The following is a 19,148-nucleotide window of genomic DNA, read 5'->3' on the forward strand; positions in this document are numbered from 1 at the left end:
TTATATAATGAAATATAATTTAAAACACTCAAAAAACAAAACCCAGAATGACCAAATGAGCCCTCCTGTATTTCCTAAGGCCAAATGAAGATAATTTAATAATTTAGGTACAAAGTTTAGATCTAAGCACAGATTTTGTGTTTGTGTGTTTCAAGGATCTGATTAACAAAGAAACATTTGACAACCTGATTTAAAAAAAAAATTCAAAGAAGCATTTTCATATTGCCCTTGTAACCAGCTGCTTCATTTATCACACTCAGCATCTGTCATCTACAATATGTCAAACCCTGCTTGGAAACACGACTTTCTTCTTCTTTTTCGGGTGGTTACATTATCAGCAGTGCCATTTTGGCCTCTGCTTTTGGGCGTGTGGAAAAGGTAATGGGAGTTTCTATTCCCTTGAAATACATTTTAAAGGGGGAAAAAAATTATAAACCAAGTCCTTTGAACTCCTTGTAACGTGGGAAGGAAAGTGACCCCCAGCCCTGTGCCACACTCTGTCCAGGAGATGGATTGCTATAATTTACTCCTGCCTCAAATACAAGTATTTATGGTGCCTCTCCTTGGCTGAGGGGTAAAAATGGTCTCCAGAGAAACAGAAACATTTCTTTTTAAGAACATATTGAAAAGAGGGATGCTGAAAGTCAATGGAAGGAGATGATGAGGGTTGCTTTGTTCTTTTTTTTTTTTTTTCCCAGGTAATAAAATTATTCTCCTTGTTTGCCTTTGTGGAAAATATTTACTGGCTTTTCCCTGTTTTTTATTCACTCACATACACATGCCTGTGTATGTGCAGGCACAAAAATACTTTGACCTAAGTTATAGGGGTGATAAATCTCTAGGGCCCCTGTACAGCAAAGTACTGTCAACATCAGCAGTGTAAAATTTAGCTTTAAAATTTCTTTTCAACTGTTGTCTGGCTCACAGCTGGATGAGCCCATTGGCAGCTCTGAATGAGCCAAAATAACTATAATCCAGGTTTTCTTCCTCTGGCCTCAGACATTTGGGCACTGGAGCCAAATTATCAGCCTCTGCTTTTGTCTGGAAGTATTAACCATTCAGTGAAACAGCCCCAAAATACTCAGCACATAAGGCCTAGAATTCTGATTTGATAAAACACTGCAAAGACACGATAACAAGGAATGTAAAAAATCGCAACAAATTCTGAGGATTGTTTCTAATTTTAGATTTCATAAAAGTGAGAAAATTTCCCTTTCTGATTTTATTTTGCTATAAGAGCTGCTTCTAATTCATGGGTGGTTGCATCTCAAAAAGTATTACATTTATATCTTTATAAATATTGTGCTTCTCTAAGCCCTCTTTGTTTCTCTTTGCTAGTAATTCCCTCTTTCCATGAGACAGGTATTAAAAAATTATAATTTTAAAAATAATCATTAATTTACTTATTATTTCTTAATTGATTTATTAATTATTAATTTAATTGATTGTTAACATTTTTTGTCAATTTGTTAATCAGCTTTTCCTAGGCTGTACAGCCTTCAAGATGTTTCTGAATTCTTCTGGAAATTTTCTTTTATTGAAATTTGCTTTCCCTCTAGAAACTCGTGCCATGCTGAGCAGTAAGTGTAGAAACTAGACCTTATAGAGAAAAAGATAAAATAGATCAAGAATTAAGGTTTTGGTTTTGCAGAGACAAGCACATCAAGGTGCTCAGACCACTCCCAAAATATTTCAGGATGTTCTCTTTAAAAAGGTGTACAATTTTTACTGGATAAACCAGATAAAACTAAAATAAATATCTCCAGAACTTTTTATTAGGATCTTATTCTCCCTTATTGAATCTCCTTTCCTGGGATTGTAGCATTTATTAACATTCTGGATCTCCCTAGTTAAGAGAATGTGGAGTTTCAGATCAAACCTTTAGCACTTGATTTCCTTGGCTTTAAGCTGGACTTCTGAAGGTTGGCTGCAAAAGGCTGATCAGCTCACCCTGAGGTCCTTTGATCATCAATAAGAACGTGTTTGTTGTCTTTAGGACAAGACCAATGGCCATCTGGAAGTCCTTTTTTTTTGTCCCCTCAATGTCCACTACAGAAATAGTCCTTAATTTTTCGCCACCTGAAGAGCAGTTGTGTTGAATCACTGGCGGGTTTTATGAGCATGCTTGATCCCTGTGCCCAAGTGAATGCTTTTGAATGTTCATCCAATGCAACAACAACTCTTTGTCAGTGTTCATATGCAGAAAATATATATATTTATATTGGTTATGCTAATAAACTCATATAGAAAGTGGCTGCTAAATATCGAGAGAGTTGTGTCTTGCTGATTTAAATACATTAGAGTCTGCTCCTGCCATCACAGTATCAGATGATATTGGTCTAGCTGCAACTATGGAGAAAATAAGATTATAATTCCCTCTGAACAGCTCGAGGAGACTGGTTCTACCAGAGCCCTCTTTCTTATACATCAGCAGATAGCATTTCATGGCTTTTTAGCTCAGAACTGAGCTGTTATAGACCCAGGTCACCGAGCTTAAAAGTATATTTACTTGCATGAGTGAGCAGTGAATGAAAACCATTAATGTCCCGGCATGCCCTGCTCCCCAATACTCATTTTTGTTGGAGCAGAGTTTCTTCGTGTGTTTCTGCTTCATTTAAACCTGTCAATACCCCAATTAGTGTTTGCTTCTCTTCCCCAGGGAGGGACATTTACACATGTCACTTCATAGCCTCCAAAATCTAAAAGACTTATGGGAGCTGCTGGGTCATAAAATAAAGCCTGATTAAAGCTTGTGCTTTCCAGTGACTTTCTGCCTTTTTTTTTTTTTCCATTTAAACTTGTAAACTGTTCAGGTGATCTTAATAAAAGGACACAAATAGGGAGCTTAAAGCATAAAAACTTGCTAGAAAAAATAGAACTCAAAAAAAAAAAACAAACGCTCTCCCATGGGATTCCACAGTTTCTGTTTTTAACTGATTTGCATTCAGTAAGTCACCAAAAATTAGAGCACTGTGCTTTACAATTATGATAGCAGTAACCCTCTCATTTCACATTAAAACTTGATGCCATCTTGATGGCAGACTGAATTCAATTTAAGATCAAAGCATTGGAGAAGTTATCTAAAATTATGTATTGCTAGTTTTAACTATTTAACATTCCTGCTCTTTCCAGCCTGGCCTTTATAACAGGCTGATTAATGATCATAATTGATTTGGAATGGAAAGTGGCCCAAGGAATTTGTAATTAATGGAGACATGTTTCTGGTGCTAATTTTTAGTCTTCCCAACAATGAAAATGATGGTAAAATTAATATTGTCCATAAATTTCTTCCATGGGAAGATGATCTTTGTCTAAGTCTTCATAAATCACAATTACATACATGGTAATATAATGGTTTATTGATCACTAATTTTTGTTTTGACAATTAGCCAAGCTTTGATGAGACTGATTTCCCAGTGTCTCCTGTGAGTTCCCACAGTTTGTAACTAATTTCCACAGGCTTTCACTACAGCTGACTGCAGGGGACAAAGCTGTCAGCTTATCATCCCCCATTCCCTTCCCCTTGGTTATGGGAAGTGCAGATGGACAAAATGGGAATTAAAGCTGCGTGGCAAAGCAAGAGAAAGTCACATTCATTTCAGAACCATGTCAAAGCCAAAGGAAAACCCAGGAAATAGCAGAAGCTGCTGGTCTCCTGTGTATCATCTGAAGCCATCAGTCTACACTGTACAAACACAGAACTAATTCAAGAAAAGACCTCAGGAAGAGGAAAGAATTACCTTTGTGATTTGAGAGAACAGCCCTTTTTTATTTTATTAATGCGTCTTTTGGTTAAAATTCATAGTTGTCATGCAAAATAAATCAACTTCTCTTCCTCTAATGTGACCTGAAACCACTTGTGAGTGAATGAGATATGAACCCTAAATGTTCACAGCCTTTGCCCTGACACATTCAATCAGATCAGGAGGCACTGGTGGGGCTGCCAAGGACTCCACACATCATTGTCATTTTATTCCAGCTCAGCATCAAACAAGGCCTGTTAGAGCTTGGAAACACATGTTGGAATAGTATTTATAATCAAAGTAACTTGTTTTATACCATTTACACCAGGGGAATATCTGACTGAAATGCTACTTTAGGATGTACAGGATCCGTATTCATTCCCACGCAGTATTTATTTATTTTTAAATATATTTCTTTAAAATTTAAATACATTTATTTAAATTTAATTTTTTTAATAATCAAAAAAGAAATAAATTTTATTTATTTTTATGTTATTTTTTCCAAAGATTACCTTGTATGGGTGTCCTACTAAGGAATTTTTTACAAAGCACTGAGTCTCTTGTTATTTGATTTGAAATGCAAATTTATAAAGCATTGGACCTGCCATTTCTGTGTTTAATGCCTCTCTTTTTACAAAGCAGTGCTGGTTTTTATATATTTCTGTCAGAAAATTATTTTGCTAATAGAATCTAGTGAATCTCTTGCCTTTAGTCCAGCAATTCATTCATAAAAATATGTATACAAAAGCTACTGGTCTTCCTTTTAGGGCAGGTTAGGGTTAGAAGGTAATTTGCTTTGTTCAGTTTTATTTTAAAGGTATTTTCAGAAATACATTTGTTAATAAATTTTTGGAGTTTATTTCATATACACTACAGACTCCTGAAACTAAAACTGAGTAAATATTTCAGTCGTTCATATGAATTAATCAAATCTTCTCAAATTTCTCAGGTTTACATGTTTGAAATTATTTTTTCTAATCTGAAACATCAATGGCTATTAATTTCAAAACATTGTCCTTTTAAAATTTGAAATTGGTGCCACATTAATACTAGCACAATTCACCCAGAATGGTTTCTATCTATGAGTTTTATTGCTTGGACAGCAAATTCTTTACTGATTCCAAGCAATAAAATATTTTATTCTTAGATCACCTTCATTAAATGATTAAATAATTGAAATCTAATTATTTACATATTTATCCTAACAGAATATCTCTCTCAGGAGGTTTTCACAACAAACAAACATGAGTAGGTCCAAAACATAAAGTTAATTTTCAAAATTTGTGAATATTGGTAGAAAGAAGATGTCATTAATTATATTCCCATTATTATTGTCTATAAAAACTTGTATACATAAAAATGGGATTTTTCTTTTTTTTTGTGCTAACATATTTCTTGACCCTCTGAGACATGGAATTTGTTTCCTAATCTTGGACATCTCCTGAGGATGAAGATTAAGAGTATTATTTTCACCTGCTGAACAGGCTTGACTTCCACCAAGGAGCTATGAGTTTAAATTGACGTATTTGGGAAATCCTACTGATTTAAAATTCTCTTTTCTTCACCATGTGAATTCCAGAGAGATGTTATTTAAGTAAACCCAAATGTCTCTTATCAGAAAGGGAAAACTGAAGTTACAAATTTTAGCAAAGCTCTTGCTGACTCCTGAAAGTCTATGAAATTTGAAAATAAATTTACAAATATATATATCAACAAATAGAAGCATGACAGCTAGGCTCCCTTAAATATAAATAATGTATTTGCATGGGCGTTCTCTGCCTGAGCAAAAGAGGATGGAGGAAAAGGGAATTTTTGAGGTAGAAAAATCCTACTTTTCATGGACAGAAAAGTGTTCTCGCTGTGGCTGACCAGAATGAAAGGACAGCTGAATTCAACTTAAATGTTAAACTCAAATTTCAATTCAATTCATTTTTTCAACATTTTCTCAACGTTTGCAAGATGAATCTCTCATGGTTACAGGTATTTCCCCAAACTGGCTAGTTCCAGCATAATCCACTTATAGTTAAAATGCAGCGAACCCTAGATGGGGGAAGAAATGATGATGTCTGGCTCCAGATCAGAAGGCTGAAGGATAGCTTTATTAAAAATATACTATATTACATTAATATACTATTTAAAGAGCTGCTATCCTATTCTACATACTCACTTCTTACTTACCTATCTAACTCAAACTTGTGACTCTGCTGAGAGCCCGAGCCACAGCTGGACCCATTGGTCACTGACCCCAAACAACCTTCACCAGAATCCAACCCAGCCATCCCTGCAGGTGAACAATCTCCACACCACATTCCACACGGGGAAAACAAAGCAGCAGAGATAAAGATTGTTTTCTCTTCTTCTCTCTGTCCAGAGAATACGAATGTTACATCCAGCGATGGAGTGAAAATACGAGAACAATCTGCCAGGGCAGAGATCTTCAGACCAGGAGAATCCCAGAATCCCAAAATGGTTTTGGGTTAGAAAGGATCATAATTCTTAAAAATACTGAGTACTTTAGTCTTACGGTAATTTTTTAATGATACATGGATATTTAGTGTTTAATTACAAACTGAAAGATAGGGAGATTTTTAATTTACTTTTTCTAATGTGGCTATTCCCACCTATGAGCTGAAAGAGAGAAAGAATACCTCCCTCCACCCCAGCTCTCTACATAATTTTTCAAACTGACTATTTGAATATTTGTTTGTAAATTATTTGAATATTTGTTTTCCATTAATTCATAAAGATTTATTCTAAAAGTATTCAGAAGTTACTGATACCCTTCACAAGCTTTACTCAGTTTCCTACAGTCTTGTTAATCTGGATAATGACATTGGTCTTTATCAAAGTAATTAAATATTTTAATTATGATTTGGACTCAGTTCCTGATGAAACACTCAGCAGTAGAAGAGAAAAAATAATTCAGATTAAGTAATTTTTACTGAATCTTAGAAAAAGCCAAGATTCAGTTTTCTTCAAGAGTATGACGAAAAGTTCTTGTTTTGTCTGAGTCTCTTTCACAATTGTTAAGGATAATCCTGACTACTGAATTTTGCACTTTGATTTTAACGATGTTGGTAATACTATAAAACAATAATTATAGCAACAAGAAATATAATTGCTAATTAATATCATTGTGCAATCTATTATTTTGACATGCATTAGTATAGCAATAATATTCAGTGCTATAATAAATAATGTTTTGATATAATAATATGATAAAAATAATCTCAATAAATTATAATAAAAATTAGAAATATTTTTAAATTATTTTTTGCTCGGTTGCCATGAAGAAAGGGGAAAAGAATGGGTTCACCTGTGAAAAGCAGCAAATAAATCAGCTTTCCAAACGAAAGCCCAGCTCTAGACAGAGAAAACTCCTGGATTAATGCTGCTGGCAGAGATATGAATACTTTGAAAATGGAAATTGCCATGATTTATAAATTGTAGCTTTTACTTTGTCCAGTTTTGACCAATAGATCTCTAACTGTGCCCAGCATCCCATGACTTCAGACAAAGATATGGAGAACCCAGTAACTGTTTACTTTGTCCTGTGGTGAAATAACTCCAAAATTGTGGAACATGGCAATATCCACTCCTTGAATCTGCACAGCAACATACCCTTCCCTCCCAAAATTCTCTTATATAAATGTATAAATATAAATATAATTTCGTGTTTGTATATAATGCACATTTGAAGAGATATAAGGCACAGCCACACTTAATTTATGGCATCTGAATCATCTTGGTACATTTCTAAATGCCTTCACTTATTTTTAAGGCATCCTAAGAGAATATCTCATGCATATGTAGTGCAGATTTAGCTTGCTTATTTACAGTTTTCTAGATTATTTTGTCAGTAAAGAACCAGCATATTTATCTCCATTATTTGCATCAGTAATTTGATTAAAGATAGTTGGAGGATGAAGAAATATGTTGCCTAAAATATCCTTGGGAATGTGGCTTTGTTACCAGAACTCTTGACATAGAGGAAGATAAAAAGAAGAGCTTATGGTTTAGGATCATTGTAGATAAATTGTGAAGAGTAAAAAATCAGCTTTGGAGGAAGGGGAAATATTTAGCTGTGAGGCATTGCTATGGCAATAAGGAATCCATGTGGAAGATTATGTGAGGAGAAGGGAAGGATAAGCAGGGATAAAGCTGTATCTGAGGAATAAAGTCATCTTTCTTTACATGTTTTTATGTTGCTCTTATTAAGAAAGTTTGTTGAGGAGGGGAAATGAGCTTTGCAAGGTAGCCTCTGGTTTTTGAAAGCAAGGCAGGGAGTCATGGAGCTTGGTTTGTCACTGTCACCCAGCACAGGACCTGAAAGTGAGACAGGAGTGTCTGGGACAGGCTCCTGGATGGATGTGGGATTTCAGTCCAAGTCCAGATGTCCCCTTTGCTGTGTGCTCCTACTTGTGAAGCCAGAGGAGGATGGATCTGCCAAGGCAGGGCTCCCCTGCACAGGAGCTCTGGTACCTCGTGGGGAGGTAAAAATCCCTCACCCCTCATCTCCTGCGTGGGCTCAGAACATTTCCACCATCACCAGAGAAACTCCAAGGAGGAGATATTGATGGGAAGGAAGACTGCAGCTGTAGGGAAAACTCTTTAGATGGCTTTGGGGGTTGGCTGATTTAATTAGGGACAGGAAATGAGGCTGGTGGAGGAAAATATAAGGGTCTAGGGATTAGGGGACATGTGAGAACCTGAGGAGGCTGAAGCAGGAAGAAAGAAGGACAGGTGAGGGGGACTGGAGCCTGTTGTGATGAGGGCAGAGAGATGTGCAGAGGAAGGGACACGTGGGAGGCTGGGGACATTGTGGAAGGAAGAAAGGAGGTGGCACAAATTAATGATGGTAATAGGGACTCCTTATCAGCCTGGCACTCTTTTGAATTGGGTCTCCCATTGAACAAAATGCATAAAAGGATGTATGGGACTATTACAGGAGTAAATTCAGGAAGAATTTCTTCACTGAAAGGGTTTTCCAACATTGGAAGGGGCTGCCCAGGGAGGTTTGGAGTCCCCATCCCTGGAAGTGTGTAAGGAAGGTCTGGAGATGGCACTGAGTGCTCTGGGCTGGTGACACAGTGGGGATTTGGCACAGCTTGGCCTCCATGGTCTTGGAGATAATTTCCAATCTAAATGAATCTGCGATCATGCACAGCCCTGATTGTTCTGGGTTTGGAGGAACAGGCAGCTGGCCACAAAAAAACAACTTTCTGAAAGTAATCTCCTTGTGGGTACCTGGACGTACATCAGATGAAACTGAGGCTATTTCCATTCTCTGGAATATGGAAGCAGACTCATCCTAATTTTCTATTTTGATTATGCATAATTTCTTCTCTTCAAATGCTCCTCTTGGGATAAAATTGATGAGTACCTGATACTCAAACAATTAAATAAGATGTACTTCATCACTAGTGCATGTGGAGCCTCCTGCCTCACACAAGACCTTTCTCAGAGCTCCTCCTGGAATTAGATCCCATTGGTAACTCAAACCCACAGCTCCACAGGCCCTGTTAATCTCCAGGTCAGTTTGGTTTGGGTCAGGAAGCCTTTGAACAGAAAGGGCTGCATCCTGACATATTGTCATCTCCAAGCATTAACAGCTCTGGCATGTGAAAAGGTCATGCCACCAAGCATTAACATTATGGGCTGGCAATTAAAGTAATTCATTTAAATAAGGGTTTTTATTCTGCTGTGTGGCAACAAACACAACCTATGCAAGGGGAAAGCCTGGGAAGGCCACAAATCAGATCCTCTGCCAGTGTCATCTGATTAAAACAGGGACCCAGAGAAGCTCAGATGGAAGGAGTGAGTTGTTCTGATAAGAAGAGGCAACCATTCATGCATAAAAACAAGGGACTGGGGCTACCCTGGAGGGCAAGAGCTTATTGAGGGGGTTCATTGCTGATGCCTCATATACTCTAGAAGAGTGGACAGATTCATTCAGAAAGAACAGCTCTGGGTGCTGTCCAGGGCTTTCCAGCTTCTCCTGGGCCTGGAAGATTTGTGGGCTTTGATTCTTTCTAGAGGAATCCAGGTTCCATTCACTGTTGGACAAACCATCTGGGGAGGGAAGGACAGCAAAGGACACCAACGAGGTCATCTTGTTTCAAAGATGCCGTGTTTGGGATTTGCAATAAAACATCCCAAGGATTTTTTTTTTTCTTCCTGTTTGCAGGAAATTTTAATTCCAAAACATGAAAATGCTTCAGGTTTAAGACTATTCTTGCTAAGAAGAGAGTACTTTTTTCAACATTAAAATTTAAGCCTTTTTTAAAAGAATGGTTAATGAAGTTGACAGGTATGTCTAAACTGTTATGCAAAAGCCTTCTGAGTACAATGAAAACTCGAATCTAGCTAGTTTTATTGTCAGTTTAATTATACTTTCAGTTCAGCATAGTTCAGCTATGCACTCAACACATCTATGGTCTGTAAGCTCCTTGGTGCAGAGCCTTTCTTTTAATTTTGTGCAGCTCCTGGTTTAATTGAGCCCTCATTTTGAAAGATCATTACTGTCACACACACTGGTAAAACATGTAACAGTCAGCAAGTAGAACAGCAGCTCATCAGAAGGAAGCAGACATTTTTATCAGTTCTTTATTGTCCACATATCTGAACGTTTATTAGTTAAGGTCCCTTTATGTGCTGTGAATATTGAATATTGAATTATGTTGAATATTGAATGTTAAATTAAGTTGCCCTGTGAGCAGCAAAACAAATGAAGACAGGCTTCCTTTGCATTCACACCCTCTATTGTCCACTTCCAGCTCCTTTCTGCTAAGTTCCCTTTGAGGCCTATCAGTTCTCTTAATACAGGAATGAAAATAAAATACCTTTTCTCATTTATTTTGATCTGGTTAAATAAGGACAAGCTTGGTGAGATACAGATTGAAAAGTCAACCTTGCATCAGCAGACCCTTCATCTCATTGTGGAACAACCTCGTTTTGTTTTGTTTTGTCTGTTTCTAGTTCCAGCTATGATAACCTCCTACCCAAACACCACCCTGGCAACTCAAGGCCAAAAGAAGGAGATGAGCTGCACGGCACATGGAGAGAAACCCATCATAGTCCGCTGGGAGAAGGAAGACCGGATCATTAACCCCGAAATGTCCCGTTACCTGGTTTCCACCAAGGAAGTTGGGGATGAAGTGATTTCTACCCTGCAGGTAAGAAAACAAATTGGCCCCCGAATCATCCAGATATGTCAAGGTGTATTGCTGGCCAGGGGCTATATACAAGTCATGAACGGGACAGGACTGCTGTGGAATGGATTTCGAGCTGTTTATTTTTTAGCATCGGTCTCATCCCATGGTTATGACAATGGGAAGATACCAGTAGCTCACATCCCAGGCAACAGACCAAGAACTTAATTACAACTTACTTTATAAGCTTTTTGACCAATCACACAAAGGAAAAGCATATTGACAGTAGTTCTAGCCAATCACTATAAATACACGTGCCTTTGGTTAATAAAATGATTGCTTATTTTGAATACAATACTTGCTTGTAAGCCTTAAGATACAATGCACAGAGCTCCATTATTAAGCTTAGAACTTCCTAATATCTCACCAGATGTACTTTTCTGCAACTTAGGAAGTTATTGTACCCAAGCGTTAATACACAGACCATTGTTCTATTTGTCTTCTATTTGTCCTTTCTTTCTACTTCTTGTATAATTTTTCTGCTGATGAATCTTATAGCTACTGCTTAGCTCTAATCACCATCCTGCTGTCTCTGAGGCCTGTCTTTTGCAACCTACCCAAAACCGTCTGATTTTAAGGAATCCCACAAAGGTGGGCTTGGTTTGGTTTTGATCCAGGTGCAAGGCCAGCCTGACAACACCAGAGCCCCAGCACTCGCTCCATGCATGGTGTGGAGAGCTGGCAGCCAGAGGAGGGAGAGGAAACTTCTACAATCCATCCCTAATGGAAAATTCCCTCTTCCCACACTCCAGAGACAGCAAGAGAGTGAGCCAGGCTCAACCCTCCATCCTTTCTGTCTCAGGAGCAGCATGGCTCATGCCTGTCCTTCCTCAGATCAGTTTGACCAAACTGCTGATAAACTCTGGCAAATATGTGGCACCAAATTCTGATGTGTGTCACACTTACCCTCACCAAAATCATTAAACTAGTTTGAGAAAAAATGTTGCCTTTTTAAAGTGCTCTTCTCCCTCCCTTTCACTTGGTGGGGCTTGTGAGACCACTTTATAAAGTCAGGATTCAAAGTGGTGTTTTCCATGTGCTTTTATGAAATCTAAAAGAATCTTTCTTCTTTTTTCTCACTCCAAAATCTTCATTATCCATTTTCAGTCACATATAAAAAGTGTGTTTATCAGGCCCAAGAAACCAATTATCTGACTGGTTATTGTATAAATTTTAGTGTAACTCTTATGAAAGATTTCTTTCTTTACCAGCAAAAAACTGTGTTGGATGATACCCAGTAAAATTCTGGGTTTGCTCTCTGTGAGGGACCTTTTGTCATTGATTTCTATGAGGAAGAAAAAATTCTATGTGTGACTTTATTCCTATTAGTATTTTTGTGATACAAATAATATTTAGTTATAGTATTGACACCTAGGCCTCTGTGCCATCATTCTTCTTGTTGATTTTAATAATGTAACCCCTGGATGCACAATAATATTTCTATTTGGATGGTTTGAGTCCTGCTTGGAGAGTTTCCTGAAGCAGTTGTGTATAGCAATGGTGTTCTACATCCATGTGTGTTACATATAAGACCTTTCACTTCTGAGAGATAAAACACCCCAAAAAGCAGTAAACAGCAGATCAAGGCTGTCTCTGAAGTTTTGAGCTCAGTGCTTTTGCATGATGATGTAATCTTTAGTTGTGTACTCGGCTTTTATTTTTTCTGCAGGACCCCTGCCTCAGTGAGGCAGGATTTGAATTTTCGCTGGGGCTGAATTAGGGTTGAGTAATGAACGGCACTGTGTGGTGCAAAGCTGATCTTTGAGACCAAACTTTTCACAGGTGGCCAATAATTGTGTGTTCTTTGTTTTTTGGGCACTTGCCTTGAGCCCTTGGGGTCTGATTTGCAGAAGTACTAAGCCCTCCTGGCTGCAGCTGAACTCAGTGGAAGCTGTTATGAACACATGAAAAGCTATTTATTGCTGAGGGAGGAGGAGGAAGGCCCTACATGTCTCAAATTGGGCTCTGGAAATTTTTGTTTCCCTGTCTTCAATCTCAGCCACACATGCAAGTGAACACAGCTTGACACGTTGCCACATCTCAGATGATAACTCCCCAATTTCCTTGCAGCAAGTGGGAAATGAATTCATTTATCTTAACCAGTGGTGACTGGGAGTTGTGCTCACATCACCTGGGTTTTGCTGAGGAATTAAGAGCACGTGGAGTTTCCATGGCTCAGCTAATATGTGGCAACTTGTCAGGGAGCCACAAATGTTATCATACATCTGCTTCCTTAATTCCCTACATGAAATGGTGGCAGTGCTCTTCCATGGTTGATGAAAATAAATTCACTCATATTTCTGAAATGGGTGAATTCAGAGGAAAATGCTGTGAGAAAATGAATGTCTGTTTTCAGGGCACAGTTTGAACAGTGAGCAGTAAATAAATTGTGGAGCAGCACACTGAACAATGAGAAGGAAATGGTATTTCAAATATCTGCTCGTTTAAAATTTTTTTTTCTTCCTTGTACCTTGAATGAAGCAGTGGTCCTGTAGAAAAATACCATTATGATCATGTTTGCAAATATTATATATAATTTTCCTTGCTGTTAAACAACAAATTGAAAAGAAAGACCACACAAAACTTTATTATGAGGCACCATGTTAAACGCTACAGGGTTCACCACCAGTGTTTGAACTTTTATTTCCTCCATGCAGACTTCAGCCACTTGAGTTATTTTCAGAAATAGCCAGAAAAATTTGGAGGCAGCAGGAGGCACCATTTTGTATGGCAAATTTCAGCCAACACTTAAATACTTGGCAAACTTGTGAGGAACTGGAAACAAGGCTCCTAAGGAGAAGCTGCAGGAATAGGTGGAGCTCCAGCTCTTGACTACACATGTCGAGCTGGTAGCCTGTGTCCTCAGCCCAGGTGCTGCTGCCTTTGATAATCTCAGTATTTTGGAAGCTTTCCTATGCAATTGGATGTGTGTAACCTGCAATATCTATTTATTGCTGCCAAGGAGAACAGTCTGCACGATTTTTCTTGTGCCCCACAGACAAGCTGTTGGTTTATTTCCTCTGCGTGCTGTTCAATCCATCACCTCTTTTCCAACCTCCCATAGATTCTGCCAACTGTGCGTGAAGATTCTGGCTTCTTCTCCTGCCACGCCATCAATTCTTACGGGGAGGATCGTGGAATAATTCAGCTCACTGTGCAAGGTAGGGAGAGGACAACACAAGGAAAAAAACGACAGCTATTGTAGGACAGGAAGTGTAGAAATCTGCTGAGGGGAGGGAGGTTCTGATCCCTAATTAAATGTGTTCTTCATTGTCAAAGAAATGAGGAGCTGTGTTAAGGTTCTCAGTCTTTCATTTTCCAGCATCACAAGATTATATAAAAATAAAAGATAAGCTTGAGTCCTTCTAGATCTGTACAAATTAATTTGATTTTTTTTCTTAAATACAGTAGTTGACAATTGCCAAAGATACTTAAAACTACTAAGGACTGTGGATATGGAGGATGAGGAAGAACAGGTTGCTCTTCCTCTAATGTGCTTCAAACCCAGGTCTGAAATAAAGCAAAAGTGATCTCACTTCATCTCTAGAGAAATGTTAAACCTACTGTGGAACTTAAAGCAAAATATTTCAAGTTTAATCAATCCAAATAAATTGTGAGCAGTCTGCACAATCCAAATTCTAGGAATTCATGTTGCCTGGGGCTGGGGTTCCTCTCCCACAGGGCACAAACAGGAAATCCTGGCGAGGTGACAATATTTGAGATGCAGGGCACAGGCAGGACTCAGCCACTGGCCACTGCTCCATGTGGTGCTGGTTCCTGCTGTGCCTCTCTGAGCCTGCACACAACAAATGCCTACAACTTGCAGGTTTCTCTCTCCCTGCCCTTGATTCCAAGTAGCAGCAGATTCCAGAGAATGCCTAAGGCAGCCCTGTTGAAAAATTCAAGTGGAGGCTGGGGACAGGTTCCCAATTCCACCACTGCTCATCTAAGCTGCCATGACAATTTAAAGGGACAATAGAATGGGTCTAGGTGCTGGTTATTTTCAGCGTACTTTAGAGGCAGAAAGAGCTTTTAGAATGATTCAATCAAATTATTCTGTAATTAAAAGAATCTTCTAAACACACTCAAAGATAAAAAAAATTTACTCTCCCCACCAAATTTAGCATTTTTGAGTTTAGTACTCATATTTCTACATCACTTTTTTGAGTAAAATCACTGAGAGCAGTATGAGATAGTAGTACCAGTGATCAGAGAAATGTGCTGCTCAAGGTAAAACATCTTTCCTGGGATGAAAGTCCAAGCTGGAGTGATTTTAAGGAAAAGCAACCAAGAAGGTTAAAGAGGAACCAGTATTCACAATGATACCAGTGACACCAAGCTGAAAAGTGCTGATACTTCCAGCAGGTGACTTACAGGATCAGGGTCCCCATGAGTGCCCAGAGAAATGCCAGGAAGGCTGAGCCAGTGCCACGCTGGTTGCTGTGCCCCTGCTAGGAGGATGGGCTGTGTTGTGAGCAGAGCTCTGTGTGTGTGTTTGCCCAGAACCCCCTGACCCCCCTGAGATAGAGATCCGGGAGGTGAGAGCTCGGAGCATCGCCCTCAGGTGGACCATGGGCTTCGACGGCAACAGCCCCATCACCGGCTACGACATCGAGTGCAAGAACAAGTCAGGTAAGGAACAACCTCAGCAGTCCCCGTTGCTGCTCATGCCCCACCAAGTTGGTGCTGTAAAGCGTAATTCAGAAATTGAAACTGCCTGACGGAATTTTTTATCGTGGTTTGTTTAATCTTCCACAGGAAGATTTCTTTTCATTTGTTGTCCTTTTTGTTTGTTTTGTGGTAAAGACACTGAATTTAGCAATTGCTGCTTTTCCCTTTTTGCCGCTTCATGCTGTAGTTACTGAGGCAAAAATTTTGTGATGTTTTCATTAGTAGAAAAAATATTTTCAGGAGTTCTGAATCATCAGTCATCATTTCAGCTGTGTCTTTGTAAATTAAATAAATAATGTACAGGAGAGATTGATAATGTACCTGAAAGATGAGGAGTGGAAATTCTCCACTTTAGCTGAAGTCAGGAACTGAAGGTTTGGAGATGTGGATTGGGCAAGGATGCCTTCAAGGGATATGCAGACCTAAAAGTTTCTATGCTCTGTTTAATTCTTGTTTATTTTCCTTTCTTTCCAACCACCCACCTGCTTCAGAAAAGCTTTTGAAAGTGATTCTTGCCTGATCGACTCCTTGCTCACACTAAAACATGTCTTGTATTTCTCAAATACAAGAATAAACATCTAAGAATTATGTAACTCAGCACAGTTCCATTTAGGATGACTGAGGTGCTTCCATTCTATTGAAGCAGTGACAAGAAGGGATTTCAGAGCTCTAAAACATCCTTGTTAGATTTAATTTTATGTTTTCAAGTGATAATGCAGAATGCAGGCAAAGATTAAGTGGGGGTCACCATGAACTTGCATTGAAAAATTATTTCTCTCTAATATGGAATGATAAATCAAGAGCAAGACAGCAAAAGAACCATCATCAGGTTGGATGGAAATATCAGGACAGAATATATTGGTATATGTTAAAAAATTAAAGAAAGGAAAATAAGTGGGCAGCAGAATTGGTGTCCAAAATATTTCTTTGTATGTATCTGAAGACAAATCCTGGACGTCATGTCCTAACAAGAGCAGATTATCTTCTTCTTCCTGCTGCAAACAACAGAAATATCATTTTTTAGAGTCAGAGGCTGAATATTTGGAGAAATCAGGATCGGATGTTTGAATGCTTGCATACAAATATTGTCATTAATTAAATCACTGAGAAGATAAAATACCAAAGATGGTTAATGGAGAACTTGCATGGGGTAGTTGGGGGGATTTAGAACAAAGAGGAAGAATTAGGAAAACTCCTCAGTTTCCAGGTATGGAACAAAATTTAGATTATATATTCAAGGAAACCCTCCCAAGACCAAAGGGAAGCTGTAAAATGCACAACTGTGTTTTGTGAGCATTTTCCACCTCTGTTGCCTTTCCTGAGGACTCAGGAATGATTTTTGATCAGATGCACCATCGAGGCTTCTCAAGCAGGAAATCTTTCCTGTTTCAGAGAAGGTGCAGGTGACCACAAAGAATGCATGGACTGTATTTAGGAGCCCTCACATATCCCATCATAAAATCATAGAAATTAGGTTGGAAAAGACGTTTAAAAATCATCGGGTCCAAAGTTAGCTCAGCACTGCTGATGTCTACCCGATCAGACAGAAAAGATTCACTAATTACCCCAATGGAATTAGTTACTCCATGGAAGGAGCATGGAGTTGCCTGTCCTGTAGGGTCTAGTGCCAGAGCACTGTGATTACCAGGAACTTGGCGTTTCAGGATGTTTTGATGCTTAGAGACATCACCTGTCTGTACAGACATGTACCTGTGGCACTCAGACCTGGCCCTTCATGGAGACCAGTCCTGTGCAGGCTCCAGAAGTTTCCATCGGAGGTGTGCAAAGAGAACTTTGGCTTGTGGGTCCTCATTTGTGCCTCTCTCGTCATCTTTTTGAAAACATTATGTCATTAGGGCAGTCGTAGGGACAAACTTTGAAACAGTTCTGTTTAATTGCACTTTATTGTGCTCTGATGTGAGCGGGGCGTGCCCCGGATCCCTGATGATTCCGCAGAGTTGGGGATCCCCAAAATTTTTCCCGGGATCCGCGGCGGCTCCGTCCGGGCGCGGGGTTGGTGCGGTACCCGAGATCGACACAGGGTGGCAGCACGGGAGCAACTGAAACCAGGCGGTGGTGAGGGAGGGGATGACAAAACGAGTCTTTCCGTGCTCTCCTCATTTCCAGCTGGGACAAAGCCAGCGGGAGATGAGTTCACCGCGGGGAGCCCTCGGCAGCGCCCGGCCGGCAGCAGGGAGCGAGCCCCGGCCCGGCCGCTGTGCCCTGGCGCCGCAGGGCCGAGGGGAGAGCCGCAGGAGCCGCTGCCTCGGGCCCTGCCCCGGGCCGGGGGCAGCGGCCGGGCCCCGGCCCCGCGGCAGCGCAGGAGGCTCTGGCGGTGCCGCTTCTCCAGCTCGGCCCGGTGCCCGGGCACGGCCCCGGCCTCGGGGCTGCCCCTGCCCCGCTCGGCTGCCCGCGCCCTGCCCGGCCGCCGAGGCCGCGCTCGCTGCCCCCGGGTGCCGCTGCTGCGGGCAGGGCCGAGCCCCGGGGCCCGGGCACAGCCCTGAGGGACACCCCTGCTCCCCGGGCTGCCGCGGCTCCTGGAGCCGCTGCCCACGAGCCCCCGGCACGGCCGTGCGGCCAATTCCTCGTGCCCTGGGCAGCGCAGCCCGCACGGCCAGGGCTCGGCACTGCGGGGCCGGGCTGCCGTGGGCCAGCGGGGCCAAAGCCTCGCAGGGCTCGGGGCACAGCAGGGCCCGCCAGGACACCGCTCCGGGGATGCTCCCGGCCGGCTCCTGCCCGAGCCCCCGGAACCCGGGCTGGCTCTGTGCGCTCCGGCAGCCACGGCGGGACCGGCCAACAGCCGGGGACTGGGCTTTGCCCACGGCTGAACCTGCAGAGCTGCAAGCTCTGCCCTGCACGCTGATACAGCCACGGCAGGGACCAGGCCAGGGAGGAAGGAGGAGCCTCTTTGCCTTCAGCTTCCAAGAAAAGTTTATTCGAGGTGCAGAGAGCAGGATAACAAAGAGCCCCTCACCCTCGTTTGCAAGGGGTTTTGCTCAGATCCAAGTCAGGCGGTGGGCACAAACAGCGAAGCAACAGGGAATCCTCAGGGCAGGACTGAGGGGATTGCATCAACACTGTGCGACCATCAGGATCAGGGGAGCAGAGGGAAAGGCACAGGGGCCAATGGGGCATCCTGGATTAGGGGATTTCCAAATGGGGGTTTCAATCAGGGGCTGGCCCAGGGGCTGAGTGGCAGGGAACAGTCAGGAAAAAGGGGCAGGGCTACCTGGATAGGCAGGGAAGGGACTGGGACAAATAGAGGGGAATAACTTGAGGGACACCTTTAAAGAGAGTGTACAATTTAGGGAAAAAACAGCTTGGGGAAAATGTGGGGGGATAACAGAATAAACAATTTAATAATAAATTAATGAAATAAACATAAACCGCAACAGGTTCCTGTCTGCTCCAGTGCCGTTGGGGTGCCGGGGGTGGCCCTTTGTGACACGGCACATGGTGTCACGGCCCTTTGTGATGCGGGCCGTGATGGTGGCCAGAGACCTTTGTGACATCAGGGAGCCCC

The 19,148-nt window shown here is 41.1% G+C and overlaps 1 protein-coding gene across 1 annotated transcript in view; it reads left to right on the forward strand.

Annotated features, from left to right (window-relative positions):
- DSCAM (DS cell adhesion molecule) overlaps positions 1-19,148 on the forward strand; it is a 446,056-nt gene that overhangs the window by 324,548 nt on the left and 102,360 nt on the right. Inside the window, exons 12-14 of the mRNA XM_021527473.4 lie at positions 10,722-10,918; positions 14,019-14,115; positions 15,458-15,586. Of these exons, the coding sequence (XP_021383148.3) occupies positions 10,722-10,918; positions 14,019-14,115; positions 15,458-15,586 (423 nt within the window). The remainder of the gene's footprint in view (positions 1-10,721; positions 10,919-14,018; positions 14,116-15,457; positions 15,587-19,148) is intronic.

This window comes from Lonchura striata, chromosome 1 (genome assembly GCF_050655825.1).
Source record: "Lonchura striata isolate lonStrDom1 chromosome 1, ASM5065582v1, whole genome shotgun sequence".
Lineage (NCBI taxonomy): Eukaryota > Metazoa > Chordata > Aves > Passeriformes > Estrildidae > Lonchura > Lonchura striata.